The following is a 16971-nucleotide window of genomic DNA, read 5'->3' as shown; positions in this document are numbered from 1 at the left end:
GTCAGGAGGCAGCTTTTCAGCTTGTGTGTTTCCATTAAAGCAGCACCTCGAGCTGCTGTTGGTTAACACTGTGGCCACATGCAGTAAACAGACTGCGTAGCTTTCATATCATCGAGTTGATGACGCAAGTAACACAACTGACACACGTGTTTTTGTAAAGCTTAAAAGAAACGTGCTGCACCACGGTTCTCTACTTTCTATGACTTTTTCAGACGGCTGAACCGAGTGCAGTAGAAGTAGGAGTGTTTTTTTCTTTATCAGCAAGACAGAAGTCCAAATAGCATGACAATATGAACATTAAAAACAAACTGCATTCATCTGGTTTGATCTCCTATATTTTTTTCATATTTTTATTAAAACTCTCTAAAGCAAATCAAGCTCGTCTTCTTTTTGGCTCAACATTTGTCTTGGTGAGAAAAAGGGAGTGAGCTCGCCTGTAATCAAAACAACCAAAGTGTAGACGAACGCACACAAAGCTAATTCCAGGGAAGTACTAGAGCAGTGGTTCTCAAACTATGGTACGGTACTCGGGCTCCCTGTGGTGGTACGCAAAGAAATCTCCACAATATTTCAAAAAAAAAAAAAACCTGTTCAGCATAAAACGACATTTTTTATTTTTGTCATGCTCCTATCTTATCTGTCTTGTATCTTTGGTTTGTATTTATATCAAATGTGTTTTCCCCTCTAAATTAGTCTAGTTTTTGCAACAAACAACTTTGATCTGCTCAATTTTTGCTCGCGCGCGCACAGACATAAACAACGACAGGAGTACGCCTCGCGTTTTGAAAAGTTCCACTCGATATTCCGTTATATTTCAGTCCTGAAACAACAGCAAGCAGCTGTAGGCCTACATTAACAGATATTCTCTTATTTATTGGAGTTCAGGACACAATCGGCAGCAAGCAGCTGTACATTTTTAAAACGGAGCCAGGAGGAGCTTCAGTTTCTGATGCATGTACGGACAGTCACTCACCCTCTCTATCTCTCTCTCTCTCTCTCTGTAGCTCTGAAGCTGATGTGATTCTGCTCTCTTTTGCTGTCCTAACACTCCTCAGGAGTCTAGAGGGATTTTTTTTAAAAGGCAGTTTTGCTATGTTGAACGCAGAGACTTATAATAAAGCGGCACTGTTTGCACCGAGCCTGCGGAGCGCGCGCGCGTCTGCACTCTCTTGCACGGTCTCTCTCTCTCCCCGCTGCCTCTCGCTCTCTCAGGCACGCAGCAATTTTATGAATAAATGAAAAATTAAATTAGAACAGGTCGGAAATATACTTGGGCCCAGTTATCGTCTATTAGTGGGAAACACTGGAGACTAAATATTCTCAAACAGGTTGTTAGTATAAAGTTTTCATTTTTATTGTGCTGCACTTTTTTTTTTTTTTTGATTTGGGCAAATGTCAGAGTTGTGTTAGTTAAAGTGCCAGTTCTAGCGCTAGCCCTTAGTAGTCCTATAGTGTGGCTACCAACAGTCAATAATAAATAACCTCCTGCGTAAAATGTGTGTAGAAATAGGCCTACAGTGTGTTTTAACATCTACCATAATGGTGGTACTTGGAGAGCCAAATATTTTCGGAGGTGGTACGCAGTCTAAAAAGTTTGAGAACCACTGTACTAGAGTGTTGGGGGTGAGGTCAGAATGACATCAATCTCATCCTTTCTACTTCTCATGACAGGCCTCATCTGTTGCTCTCACAGGCCTCCTTCTCATCAAGCCCAAACATGATTCTTCCTGTTTGTTAAAATGCCAGTTTAACACGTTTGGCCTATCACCTACATAAGTGTGCATCAGTCTATACAAGTCACAAACCTTACTGCTTCACAGAGCTGCATGAGTAAACACTTGGTCTGTTTATTCTACTTTTGAACTATAGATTCTTTGAAAAAAAGATAAAATGTTATTTGTTGTATTATTGTCTGATCTCTACACAGTTCTGTAACCCTGGCAACAGCTAGTGTAGCATAAGAGTTTCAGCTTTTATATCTACTTTGAGAGTAATTAATTCATTTATATATATATATATATTTTTAAGGTGATATTGTGCCAACCAATCCCTGACAGAAGAATGATTTTACACTGACCTCATTTTTAAATAGTTTATTTTAAGTAGTGAAATTCATTATGAGGCACTCAATTTTGAGAGGAAAGGCTGATTAACACCATCGACTTTAATATGACATAAATGAAATCCAGTTTGTAAGTGAAAGACGATGTCATTCGTTTCTCACTGTCATACTGTTTCCTTAACAGAGCATACAAGTCCTGTGGACAGGGAGGACCCCCACATGTGAAGATCGTGGTGGAGTGGGACAAAGAGACCAAGGACTAGTAAGTGAAAAAGACTACATTTAACACTGTAGTGTGCATTGTTTTTTTTGCATTTTTGTTTGTGCAGAACAAAATACAAGTTTAACATATCTATGTTCTCTAGTCTTCTTGGGAAATGTATAGAATCTATAAATCTAAACAACTGCAAAACCGTTATATTTAGGAGACATGCATACACCAAACAAACTGGTTTGAACATGGTATCTATTTGGACAGTTTGAGACACTCGTCTGATGCCTAAACAGCTTTATTTTTGATGTGATCAGTCAGGCTGAAAATCTTTCCATGTGAGCCTGTGAGATTTTGTTGAGTCGAGATGATAGAATTAGTTGTGAAGTTTTTATTCAATCTTTTTTTTGGAAAGCATCGCAGAGGGAGACATAAAGGGATAAAAGTGTTGAGGGCCAGAGATGTGGTGAGGACCTATAAGCCTCTGTCTGCTCTCTGTGCTCTGCCTGCTTAGCTAAACTGCTAAGTTGTGAAGTTAAACACGTAAAGTGATGCAATGGTGGAAATACAATTACTGGCATCATGTATCAACACAAAGTTCGACCTGAAATTTCTTGAACTGAGTGCCAAACTTTTGATCCTTTAATTGGCAGAGCCTGCTTGATCAGAAATGACAATGTCAAAATATCCAGAAGAGCATTTTCTTCAACCAGTAACCTTCTGTAGGTATATGTTATGTATTATATCACCAAATTGTAGTGCAGACCAGCATCTGATCATCATGTTTGCGGGCAGTGCTAAGATTCTTGTTAATTGGCTTCATGATGTATTGGTCGGTCAGTCAGGTAATCTAAAACTTATCTCTATCATAACTAAGTGCGACTACATTGAGCAACAGTTTGCTGCAGTCATCAACATTTTAGCATTATGCTGGATTTCTAAAAACTGTCAACTTAAGCAGCCAAATATTTTCTGTTACCCCCCCCCCCTTAGAGCCCGACCAATTTATCGACCCGCCGATAATATCTGTCGATATTAGCTTATCCAGTGACTATCTGTATTGCCTAATTTTATCACAGATAAGCGCTGATATTACTAGATTTATTCACCAGTCAAATAGCATTTCATCTGAGTTTAATTGTATTAATCAAGCAGTTCTCTTTCACCAGCAGAGGGCGCTATTTGCATTACATCAAGCATTATCACTCTCCAGAGTGTCGAGCGTTGATGCAGGTACATGTGCAGTTACTTTTAGAGTTGAGTGAGCATCTTGTCTTCGTTATTTTGTATATCTTTTTGACAACTGTTTGAAAATTTGATTTGAGGGATCAACACAATAAACATGTTAATTTACATCCATCCATCTCTACAGACTTCATCGATCTAACAAATATATCGGCCGATATGTCGGTATCCAATTTTCTCTCTCCCCAATATCGATATCGGCCCCATAAATTTCCGTATCGGTCAGGCCCTGACCACAATTATAACTTCTTGCTTTTGAAAAAATAAACAATACAAATCTACCTGCAGATGTGCTGAACTGGAAACAGCTGTGTTATGTGTTAAAACAGAGTAAACACCAGAGTCTGAAGTTCTTCCTACACAGTCAATGACTTGTCTGCTCTTATTCCCCATCTTAAACCAATTACTTAATCATGGGGCTTTTAAAACGTATGTATATGTAGTTTAAACACATTTTTCACGGGATCTTATGATTCTCTCCCATGACTTTACTGTTGCATAAATGGACTTTTTTTTTTTTTTTTTTGCCTAATTTTCCCACAGTCTGTTTGGACACACTGAGGAGGAGTACATTCCTGATGCTGAGAGTGTGTATCTGCACAGGGAGCAACATCATCAGCCACAGGCCTGCACCCTCTCTCAGTGCTTCCACCTCTACACTAAAGAGGAGCAGGTAACACACACACACACACACACACACACACACACACACACACACACACAGAGAGATCAATTACTGCACTGTCAGTAGATTGACATTTGAAAATAAATCTTAGCTTCACCTCAGCACATGTCAGTGGGCAGTATATTTTAAATTGGAACCTCAAATTGTTCTTCTCCCCACTGGTTTATTATTCCTCCTCTCAAGTTCAGAAAGCCTCTCCCTCTATGTGTTTAGCTCTGAGTTTCCCTCCAATTGCTATGTTTAGACTAAACTAGAAAATTCTCAGTACAGACCTACACACACACACACACACACACTGTGGTTTGACTTGCTTGCTATTGCTCTGGAGTTGAATAAAGAGAGAGGTTCAGGGCCTCTTCCTGTGTGAGGCCTCTTTTTTTATAAGCAGTGTGGTTGGAACTTGTCCTTGATAGCTGCTTGCCTGGCTGTGTGATGTGTGGTGTGTGTTTTAGCTGGCCCCAGATGATGCCTGGCGCTGTCCCCACTGCAAGCAGCTGCAGCAAGGCCGCATCAAGCTCAGCCTGTGGACGCTTCCGGATGTGCTCATCCTGCATCTCAAGAGGTTCAGACAGGTACATCATCTCCACCAAACCCCGCTCAGAATGTATCCATTTGACTTGAAGTTGTTGCTTTGACTCGGCACTCTTCCATCCTCACTTAATTACTTAAATATGTTTTTTATTTCTAAATCTATAAACCTACCTAAAATGCGGTTTATAGGACACACTTTTTATCCCTGTTTATTCATCTAAAAAGTTTAACCTAAAGTATCCTCATTTTGAGTAAGAGCAGTCTGCGGCAGTAAAGTTCTCACTAATGGTTGTAGCTAATGTTTCTTTCTTCTTTATTAAAAACACTTTATCTTATCATTTTAAACACAACACCCTAGCAGCTAGTCTTCAGCTGCAGCTAGTCGCTTGGTGGCGTTCCTATAATGTGTCTCTGTTTGTTTCTGGGTTCTTCTTCAGGAGGGGGACCGCAGGGTGAAGATGCAGAACATGGTGAGGTTCCCGCTGATGGGCATGGACATGGCACCTCATGTGGTGAAGAGAAGCCAAAGCAGCTGGAGTTTACCCTCCCATTGGTCGCCATGGAGACGGCCATATGGCCTGGGAAGAAACCCAGATGACTACCTGTATGACCTGTATGCTGTGTGCAACCACCATGGGAACATGCACGGAGGCCATTACACAGGTAACGCCGTAAACGGTTAGTCTAGTTCAAAGATTTTTTTTTTTAAGTGTTCATTTTGATCCATTATTCTCTTTGCGTCACCCTCACAGCCTACTGTAAGAACTCCATTGATGGTCAGTGGTACTGCTTTGATGACAGTGAGGTTTCACCAGTAGCTGATGATGACGTGTGCCAGCAGACGGCCTACATACTGTTCTACCAGAGGAGGACGGCTATCCCCTCCTGGTCAGCCAACAGCTCTGTTGCTGGTCAGTATTTTTTTTATCACCACATCGAACTGTTGCAAAAGGTTAAACACTAGAGCTAAGCAATTAACGGGTTTGTGTGTCCTGGTAAACCTGGGACCTGGATTGTCGGGGGCATTAGCCTCTGATAGGGTCTCCCAAGGCAAATTGGTCCCAGGGGAGGGTCCAGACAAAGAGCAATTCAAAAGCCTCTATGAAGGGGCACAACAGGAACTCAGGCAGCTCACAGAGGTTCTGTTTTTTTGCAAAGTCAGTAGTCCTTGAGGAAGGTTGCCTGGGTTTGACTAAGACCCTTAGCACTTTGGTGCATTGCATTCCTCGCTCTCTCATCCCTCATTTCCTACTCAGTTTACTGTCCTTCTTTATCATGAAGGTATAAAAAAAACACCCAGGTCTTGAATGTACCCCTCAGATCTTTTTGAAAGTAGTTTTATTATTTCAGAAAATTCTCTTAACCTGACCTTGACTCTACACCTTTGAATAAACTTGTTTTTTTTTGTTCATCACCCAAGGTTCCACCAGTTCCTCCCTGTGTGACCACTGGATCAACAGGTTACCCGGCAGTAGGCCTGCTAGCTTGGCCTCTGGAGCCTCATCCAGACGTACCTCTCTGGCATCATTGGCAGAGTCTGTAGAGTTTCCAGGAGAACGCAGTGAAGATGACGGTGAGACGTGCTTGAATTAAGTATTTGTGCTTCATATATTTTCATAAATCACACATGTCCTGTAGCTGTCTCACAAGACAGCTACAGGACGTGTGAGAGACATGACAAGAGCAATACTATGTGTGACAATATGTGTTCACACTTAAAACTGCAAAAACAAGAAGAAACGTGTGTGTGTGTGTGTCCACCCTGAACCCTCCCCCTCTCCTCCTTCTAAGTAGAACTTATATTCACCAGATTTTAGTCATTCTTGTATTTCTTTATTGTGTGATGCATTGCTGCCTCTCATCCAGTCGCCCTCAGACCCTGGTAAAGAGATGGCGATGTTATTACAATCTGTCTGTTCGGTATCTCACCATGTACTGACTGATTGTTGAGGGAGGATCCTTTTTAATTTGTATTAAAGTTAATTTGCTAGAAAATAATAAAAAACATCTGGTGCTGCCAGGCCTCATGGTGCTGTAGACCCAAAGAGAAAAAGAAATGCTTTACGTTCAGCGTTCAATAAGCCTCTTAATAGATAGAAAGACACCAAATTAGACTTCCAAATGCCAACTCTAAAGTGACTTGAGAGAGAATAATACACAAACAAGAGAGTTGTCATAATGTGCCATATCTTACTTTGAAAAAGAAGAGACAGAGCCCTCTGCTGGGGGAAACCTCACATAACACACATGTTGGCTCTGGCTGCTGCTTGTGGTCAATATAAATATAGAATATAAAATATCGATTAAACCATGTAGAATACAAGGTGAGCACAGTCCCTAAATATGTTGGAAAAGCAATCTGGTATGCAACTGCAATTCTCCCAGATATCACAAGAGTTGATGCTTCTAAAACTTTGTATGTAAATACATAATATTTTGCTATGTCATCACTTTTTATGTGAAATTTAAATGTGTATGTGTGAGTGCTTAAACATAATAGTATTTATGATGTTAAGATTCATCATAATATGAAATGTGTTTAGACATGTACGTTAGTTAAAGCTGTTAAACTCGTATATTTGTGTGTTGTAACACTTCTTACTAAACGCTTGCTCGTTTTCAGGAGGATTTTCTGTCCGGCCTTTTGTGAGGAGCATTCAGCGTCAAAGCTCGTCCTCCAGGTCGTCCATCGCTAGTCCTTTAGCCCTCAGCGACAGCGGGATGAAACCTTCGTGGTCTCTCTCTGCTAAGCTGCAGATGAGATCCAACTCTCCCTCACGTTTCTCCCTCGACTCCCGATGTTCTCCTCCTCTGGAGAAGATCGGGGAAGCCTGTGATGACAAAGTTTCCACGTCCTGCTTTGGCAGCTACAGCAGACACGAGCGCTACTTTGGCAGCAGGACTCCCACGTCCATGATGGAAAGCAACTTCAGTGAGCCGGAAAACAGTAAAAGGTTCCTTGACATGATGTACTGCAGGGCTCCCACTCCAGTGGACAAGAGGAGCTCCAAAAATGAGCATACTGAAAACAACAACCAGATCACAGCTATAGACCAAAACATTCTACCGACCCAAGGTACTCCCTCCAAAGAACAAAAACGCAAGAGCAGCATCGGAGGATTCGGCTCAAAAGCAGAAAGCTCGGCGAAGAGTTCCAGCAAAGAGGAGCAGGAAAAAAGCTCCAAAAAACGCCTGTGCTCAACCCATAAGACCTCCAGTCCTGAGACATCTTCCGGTACGCCTGTGAAAGGTAAAAAGATGAGCAATACTAAAGAAAAGAGTGTAAATGCCAAGAATAGCCCATCTACCCCCAGTGGAACCCCCTCCAAACGAAAGGAGGCAGCTAAACCTCAGGAGGCAACGCCACAATACAAGCAATGTGTCCGCTCCACCCCTCAGTCCTCAGCATCTCCCTCGCCAACTGCAAAGAAAGCCCCCAGCGTCGCCGAGAAAACTACCGCGAGTAGTCGGAAAAAGATGGTCGAAAGGAGTTACAGCAGAGATTCTATGCACACGAGCCCCCTGGTGGACAACCTCAGGAGCTCGGTCGGTCGCTCTTCACTGTCCAAGAGCGGAGAAAGCAACCGCACTGACAGGAGATTTGTGAGGAGCTCCAGCAGCAGCTCTTCTGTCACCAGCCTGCGCTCCCCCAGCGTCTCCACCAGGGACCTGCAGCGCAGCAGCAAAACCGAGGAAAAAGGGTTGTCCTTCTTCAAGAACGCCCTCCGACAAAGGGAAAGCCGCCGGTCGGCTGACTTAGGGAAGAGCTCCCTGCTCGCCAAGAAGACCTCAGAAAGGACAAGTAAGCAAAACGGGCAAGCCAAGGACGCGGGCGGTGATAACGGAAAGACGGGAGATGCTGCGTCTTCCAAGACCCCTGCAGAGACTCAAGGGGGTGATACAAAATCAGCCAAGAAGGAGTCTTCCAAGACCCCCAGCTCTCTCAGCCGCACGCTGTTAAATGTTGGCAAATCCAAGTCTTCCATTTCTGAAGTAAGTCTCAAGTCTCCCACTAATGGGAAGAAGCCTCCCGAAAGGATGGCGTCTTTCCAGAAGCTGTCATCGAGCATGCAATCTCCTGCACGTACAACACAGAGGCCTCAATGACGATTCATGCAAGTAACAATGAGTACTGAACATAATGCAGCTTTTTTTTTCTTTGTGCCTATGTTTCAGTGAGCACCAGTGTATTTGTGAAGAGACATTTCTTTGATGATATGGTTTTGTTCAATGGCGTCGAATGCGTATGCTTTTGAGCTCTGAATGTTGGCAGCCAGCTCTGAGTCATTTTTGTTTAACTGGAAAAAAAAGAGAGGCCTGTACATCATCATCATATTAAGGTGCCAAACAGTTGCCTGGTATTCTGCCAAAACGCGTTTAAAAGCAGTGCAGATTGTCTCCAATTACACCTTGGAGCATTAGGACTGACTTTGATAAGGATGACTGCTTGACATATTAGATGTTTTCTAGCATGGAGGATTAATGATCCAAACACATTCAGCTGTATGTCACACCCCCTCCGATTGTGTGCACTTGAGAACTATTTGACAGCTGACAAAATTCACAATTTGAATCTTGAATTCCAATTATCTTTCCGTCACACAAATGCTTTTTATATCTTTGCATCGCTGCAAACAGTGATTTTAGCTTGCATGTGAAATCTCTAATATAACGAGCATCCTATCCTTTTAAAGACACAAAGGGTGTAAGTACGCTGGCTGCCTGTCACAGCATTTAAAACTCAACAGCATCAGAAACAAAACTTTAAAATCAAAGTCGTTTCTCTGGACAAATACTGAAACTGAGCGCACACACACACACCTAGAAGAGTTTCATTCCCAAACGATTGTGGCTGAGCGTTAGCATTCGTTTTCATCGATCAACACACAACCCGTCGGTCCGTCCCTTTCTCTTTACTTCTCATGCGTTTGGTAAGAAAGGGGTAAGGCTGGTTTTATGTAAAGATATTCATAGGAACAAAGACTACATTTAGAGATAAGTAAATTAACGCGTTGTTTCATGGTGATGTAAAACAGAACTACAGATGTGATGCTGGACCAAAACAGAAAAAGGTTTTAAGAATCGGTACACACATTGTTGTGAAACTTTCCAATATTTTCCACTTATTATTTTCTTTAATAATCATACTTTTTGGATAGACGCGTATTTTATCACATGCTTATTTGGGGTTAACTCCTTTTCTTTCTTTTTTTTTTGAGGAGGTGGTGAGTTTTGGAATGAAACCCTTTTCAAATCAAAGAATATAAATAGATATATATACGTGTCTGTACAGATGTTGACAAAGTATGTCGTATATTACTCGTCTTTTCTTTCCATAAGCAAGAAGAAAATGATCTTAAGCGCCTTTCAATACTTCCAATACTGTACATGGAAACAAGTAATTGCCTTTGGCAACATTGTAGTCTACTACTGTATGCATCACTGAGTAGGAATGTTGTATGGTTTGCACTTTGTATAGAGAAAGTAGTTTTCTTTGACCCAGAACATTCATATTTATAGAGATATATAGATACACACTAACTTAACGATGTCATGATCTCATTGGAATGTGTTCATGATTTAGACATGTTGTAAAGTGGTGTGAACAGGCCTTAGACTTGAAATGGTAAAAGGGTACATTCATCTCAATGTTTTTAGGGGTCATATATGTTTAAAAAAAACAAAAAGGCTCCTTCACTCCACCTGGTGCTGTAACAGACTGATGCTCCTCTAGCAACAATTATTCAATGGAAAAAAAACTTCCAATGCTGATGTTGAAAACTGTGACCACACACTTCAGTGAAAGTCTGCAGCATTTCTCCTAACTTGCGGTACCTCGTAGGAGAGTAATAATACTTTTCACATTGTTTTCTTCATCAGGCTGAAAGTGAAAATCAATAATGAGCCATTTCATGAATCCTAGAACTACCTTGATACACGTCCTTGAGTTTGTCCTAATATGAACGTGCTGGCTGACTTTTCTGCATGGGTGTATTTACGGCAGCTGTAATGACTCTGGCTGGTCTCGTTGGGAACAATCATCTTTATTAACAACTGCAATATTCATGACATGAGATACCAGCATAGAGTCTGTTTTTATTGAGTGAATGTGTTAACGCTAATCTAATCCGAGCATTAGTACGTTTTTACTTAACACATGAACATTTTCTATCTCAGCTGTTTCTCTGTAGCATCTTCCAGGTTTACATCAGTTCTCAGATGGTTTCCGAGGAAATTCCACCCTGAGTAGGGTTTATTGTTTGTTATTTTGATGGCCTGAGCAGGGTTTGAGCAAACAAGGCAGCCTTCATTTCCAACCACAAGTTTTCAATCTTCATCTCATTTAGTTAAAAAAAAAACTAAAAAGCTTTGAGGGAAACGACTTATATCATGTTTTGGGGTTGATAGCATGATTAAAAAAAGAAGCTAAATTGTGACTTTTGTTTCATTGATATTAAATATCAAAGCCAAAGAAAAAACAGAACTGAACACAGGGTAATTATAGATTATGTTTCCTGTGAAACCAGAGCCAGAAATCTGACATTTAGAGGAAATAAAAAAAGTTCTCCATTAGCTTCTAAAAACATCGATATAGCCAAAGAATGAACGTATCTTTGTGACCTTCAATGACTTTACACAGTGTGCTGCCTGTAACTTCAGACTAGGAATCATCTGCTGTGATATTTCTGTCTGCACACTTCTCATGTAGGAGCTCTGTTTTCTCTGCGGGACTTGTTTTTTTTTTTTTAAACAGCAGACCAAAAAGAGCGGCTACATTGCTCAAGCCCTCATTGACCATTAAAATAACACGGTGATGTTTTAAAAGTGGTGGTTTTTCCCCTTTAGCTGCTCTTTTCTACTTTTCATTGTAATCTATCAGGAACCTATGCATGGCACTTTGGATCAAGGCAGGACCATTTAAAAACAAAAACAAAAAAAAAAATTGTTGTTTTGTGTTTTAAGCTAAGCATTTAGGATGTGGTGGCTTGTGTACATTTTTTAACATCTGCTCCTCCTCTTGCTTCAGAAGATGTTTCATGGACTTATCCATTCACTAAGGGTGGAGCAGTAGGATGTTAGGCCCCACACTTTACAGTTTGCAATGTGAGTCACCATATTTTTTTTTTTTTAGCAAAACTTAACTTTATATGAGCAAATGACCGGATTCTTTTTCTGAACGCTGCATATGCATTCATAAGAATCGTTTCCATGGCTACCATATTGCCTGCATAACTGTTTTGTATTCGTTCAGCTCATTCATGATCTGAAGTCTGCAGCACAGATGGTGTAAAAAGTTCAATGTATATGATTTGAATGTCTACAGTTTCACTTCGGTCCTGTTTTAAGTAACAGGAACCTCCGGGTGATTACACACAAAACATCACACTTTAAGACACACATGGGCGACATAGTAGTGGTAGAGCTATAATCCTGTTTTATAATGTTCAGCAATTAGACTTTAGGAGCAATAGCTTCTAAATACAAAAAAAAAAACAGAACATGGCTGACTCATTGAATTGCAGACAACTACCGTACTCATTATGACCCGTGTGTCCGCAACTGTTGAAACACGATGTCAGAATCAGCGCATACTGTTTAAGAGAAAGAATCACCATCTTCACAGACTAGATTTAGCACCCTAGCTTTCTTCACTGCACTTACAGTCTGTTATTTTTTATTTGTCGTCAGAGGACAGAATTAAGAATGATTATGGGATGCAGTATTGCATGAAAACGCTAATGCATGTACTTCATTAACTATGCAAGCCTGTGCCGCTGTAAAGTAGAGAAAAAAAAAAAGCTGAGCGCGGCTGGTGTATTCAATCGCTTAATTTGCACACCATTCATCTATTTAGACCCTTTAGTACAGAATACTCTATCTGTACAGTAAAAGCATTACACTTATAAAGAATGCCTATATAAAGATCGCTTTAATGCCACGACTGCTTTGAGCATTCAACCATTTTTTTTTTAATGTTTCAATTTAGTTTCCTCTTATTTTATGATTGAATTCTGCTGATCTGTGCTCTCTGGGTGCTCCTACCACAACCTGCTGGGTTACTGTTTTTCTTTTTTTCAGGATCAGATGTTTAATACTTACAGTTGTACACCAGCAGTCAACACTATACATGTCATTCATCTCTCTGTGGTTCCTGAATAGCCTCATGTATGTTGTAAAAGAAAGCCTTTCATTGATTCACTCTTGTGATACGTTTGTGACGCCCTGTTGAAATGTTCTCTGCTGCGTCAAAGATGTGGCCAGTTACTTATATAAAGGTAATGCAAATAATTCAAATATATATATATATATAGATATACAATACAGCTAAATGCAATAAAGAGAGCTAGTACATTTGTAGTTTTATATGACAGTAAGTGATGAAAAATGGCATTAAAATGTAAATGTTCAGTTGTTTTTTAGTATTTATGTCACATCATTCATTTTAACCCTGATGTGAATTTTATTCTTTTATATTCCCAGCAGTCTGTTTATCAGCAAACGAAAGGCAACTTCCTTACATGCTGTAAAAGCTGCAGCGCTCCATGTTTCTGATAACCACATCAATCAGTGCACTCGTTAAAATGCGTACAGGTCTCCCTGCAGAAGTTAATTAAGATTACAGAGTTCCTGTTGTTGTTGTTGTTGCTGTCGTCGTCGTGACACAGCTGTTTTTGTTTTGTCGCTAACAAAGTCAAAGAAAGTTCCACGCTCTAAAGAGGAAACCATAAATGAATATAATGATCTGCAACGTTTCTGCTCAGGCATTTTACCACCGAGTCAAGGAAACTCGGACTACAACATCCTACTGGTTAACAGTAGCTGTTAAAAAGTGTCTTCATTTGTCATTTGGTTTTGGACTTTGGTAACACTTTCAATTAAGGTCACAATATTCCCCATTATCTACAGTAGTTGCTTGTTAGCCTGCTAACTGTTAGCATACTGACTGCCTATTAGTCATTATTAAGCACTTATTTCTACATTATTCTTTATAAGCAGTGCTTCTCAACTGGTCTAGCCTCGGGACCAACTACCAACTCCCTTTTGAAAATTGCCACCCAAAGTTTGGATACTTTTCAACCAACCAGATTGAGTTAATAACAATTTGTACAGTTTGGACCTCAGACGGTCATTAACTAGGAGTTTCCTCTTATTACTACTCATTGATAGTAAATTAGGAAGTCGTTGAACATGATTCTAATATTCTTTTGCTTACTTTTACCTTATAAAGGCTGTACTAAGCAAAGCATATTAAGATGATAATGTATGGTCAACAACTTCATAACTTACACTCTAAAGGCAGTTATTAGGAAGGCAAACTCTTAGTTAATGACCTAGTACTTATGGTCATATAGAATAAGGTATAAATAAGCACTTATTAATGACTAATAAGCAACACCTGTAGTTAATGGTGAGTATTGTGACCTGAATTTAAAGAGTTACCCTGACTTTGTTTCAGGGTTAGATATGTAAGACTTTTAGTGGTATTTTTTTAACACTACAAACAGATGATGCGGAGACGTTTCCGAAGCCTTAAGCCAGGAGAATTGTAATGAAAGTGTCGATATTTTTTTTTTTTTTAATGATACTAAGGAGCTGTGTAATGAACGAATGCCATGACTCTCATTTACAGCTCCTAAAGCAAACAATGAACACTATAGTGCTAAATGATTAGCATGCCTCCCCTTTGAACTTTTTGTCTTTGACTTTTTTTTTTTTTCTTTTTTTTTTTTTTAACCATCATTTGTAAAGTCTTTTGTAAAGTCCTGTTTGTTGCATTCATTAAGAGTTTTACTGTATTCATGTTTGTGAGCTTCACGGGGTTGTTTTGTACATCTGCAAAGTCTGGATGGGCCCTAATGTTTCTATTTTGATTTCTTATTATATTTTTTACATGTAAGCCTTTATTCCAGTGCTCGCCTCTTTTGACTTCTAAGAGTTTAAGACTCTGTCTGAGTCTTGTATGTTAATTTATTTCTTTTTTTATCATCATTTATGCACTTTTTTTAATGTTTCTTTGGATTTCTCTAAAAGGACAAATGTGTACATACTTCGTTGTTTTACCCATGCAAGTACAATTAAAAAAAATCTGATTAAAAAAAATATTGAAACAGTTAATGTTTTTTTTTTTTTTTAAACCTTGTCTGATGGTTGCTGTGCTCCTACACTAGAGGGAGCTTTACTATAACAAATCCTCCCTCTGCTTGACTCCACATCACATGAAGCTTCTCTATTTCAGTGGTTTATAGAGCCTCACTGATGCCTCGTAAAAAAAAAAAAAAAAAGTCTGTTTAGGTTTTATCACCACTAATTAAATGGCATTTATAAATATAAGTCATATGTCAGATCTGCAGGAGGACTGTGCTATAGTTTTGCTTTCTTCCAGCGTTCAAAAATTGCACAACTTCAGGCAAATGTTCAAAGATTCACATTTGATCCCCTTGAGATCCAGTGTGGGACGGGCAAGCAAGTGGATGAGCGCACAAATCTCCTGCTCATCGTCTGACTGCTGCAGACACTGTGTAATATCTGAGACCTCAAGGCTGTGCAATACATTTGTGGCTCTAAATGTCTGGGTAGGATTATTGTTTCAAGCTCGTCCTGGGTGCAGGGATGTACTGATGCAAGAGTATCTGGGCCCAGTTTTTACTTAAAGAGGGGTTCCCACTTTTTATTTAGTACTGACTGCAGTACATTTTAAAATGTCACTTTTTTTTGGCTATATAGTAATATGAGGTTAGCATTATTTTTTTTTATTAGCAAGAAGAATTACAAGTCATTTTTGGCTGTATGAAGATTCCATTTTGCCTCACATTCACATCCTTGTGTCAAGTCATTTGCAAAACTACAACTTCTAAGTAATCCCTGACATGGAAAATTCCTAATTTTAAACTGTCTGTTAGGTCTGTCCTTCCATCCATCGTCTATACCGCTTTTCCCATTTGGGGTCGGATCCTATCTAAGCGAGAGGCGGAGTACACCCTGGACTGGTCGACAGTTAATCACAGACAACCAGCCACACTCACGTTCACACCTACAGGTAATTTAGAGTCACCAGCTTACCTAACGAGCATGTTTTTGGACTTTGAGAGGAAGCCGAAGTACCTGGTGAGAATCCATGCATGCACAGGGAGAACTTGCAAACTCCACACAGAGAGGTTCTGTCTGACAGGGAATTGAACCTGGAACCTACTCACTGGGAGGCAACAGTGCTAACCACTGTGTTTGTTAGGTAAGAGAAATATTTGATTTTTGATGGATTGACACGACAGGAGTCGATCTACTTTCTCTATAAAATAAGCACCTCATCTCATAAAAAAGAATAAAACCTGAAGTACAGTGGAGTACAAGTGGCATGAATGGAAACACTCCTCTAAGTACCTTAAAACAAATCAGCCATTGAGTGCATTTGTGCATTGAGTGCAAGTCTTTTAACCACTTTAAAGCAGTGATAAAGAAAAAGATCTTCTGATCAAAGAACTTATTATTCATGAGTCAGTTTAGCAAAGTTGGATAAGAAAGAAAGCTGTCCGGCTATCACAGGATGGTCGAATATAGGAGTTCTTCTTGATAATAGATAATCAAAACATCTGGATTTAATGAAGTCAAAAGTCCAAACCAGCTGTTTTCCAGACAATAGGTCACCTTAAAGCAGCTGTTGAACCACAAACTCTGAGGTATTTTTAGTCCCTCTCTGTCTGGGTCGATGTGATTGGCATCAACTTGTTGGCCGTCTCTTGGCTGAGCTCCACCTCTCGAATCATTTGAAATTTCCTCTTGGGGCGTAAAATGCCACTCACTCTCATTTTCCAGTGCTTTCAAATGAAGTCAAAGCAGCCTCCGACTCCTCTCTCATGATAATATCACCCCCCCCCCCGGTACAGTGGAGTTACTTTGGCAATTCGCCTGTGGTTTTTATCTCCTTTGTCCCCTCTTTTGACTCTACCCCAGAGGGTGCAGAAAAAATCAATACTTATTGATCTTAGAAGGCAGTGGGAGGCAGTTGGAATTCAAGGGAAGAACAAGGCAAAGACAGAGATAGAGAGGTGCTAGCAGACAGGAGCGAGGCCCTTAGCATAATATGCATGTGCTAGAGCACGGCTAAAGGTCACCAACAGGGACTATGTCTATATAGCAGCAGATGATGAGGTGTGTAGGCCTCAAATATAAGGCAGGAACAATGGTAGGATCATTTTTCATCCACACAGAGGAGGGTTGGGTTGCGTTCAACTGCAGCCC

At 40.2% G+C, this 16971-nt stretch overlaps 1 protein-coding gene across 2 annotated transcripts in view; it reads left to right on the top strand.

Annotated features, from left to right (window-relative positions):
• Nucleotides 1-16971, top strand: part of usp31 (ubiquitin specific peptidase 31) — a 45816-nt gene that overhangs the window by 5910 nt on the left and 22935 nt on the right. Inside the window, exons 10-16 of one of the 2 annotated variants that reach the window (XM_065964780.1) lie at nucleotides 2247-2324; nucleotides 4062-4191; nucleotides 4656-4775; nucleotides 5172-5397; nucleotides 5487-5645; nucleotides 6155-6307; nucleotides 7358-8727. In XM_065964780.1, the coding sequence (XP_065820852.1) occupies nucleotides 2247-2324; nucleotides 4062-4191; nucleotides 4656-4775; nucleotides 5172-5397; nucleotides 5487-5645; nucleotides 6155-6307; nucleotides 7358-8727 (2236 nt within the window). Of the gene's footprint in view, nucleotides 1-2246; nucleotides 2325-4061; nucleotides 4192-4655; nucleotides 4776-5171; nucleotides 5398-5486; nucleotides 5646-6154; nucleotides 6308-7357; nucleotides 14851-16971 lie in introns of those variants that run through there. The other variant, XM_020642520.3, reaches the window with a different exon arrangement.

This window comes from Labrus bergylta, chromosome 16, assembly GCF_963930695.1.
Source record: "Labrus bergylta chromosome 16, fLabBer1.1, whole genome shotgun sequence".
Lineage (NCBI taxonomy): Eukaryota > Metazoa > Chordata > Actinopteri > Labriformes > Labridae > Labrus > Labrus bergylta.
This window is presented reverse-complemented; position numbering and strand designations above follow the sequence as displayed.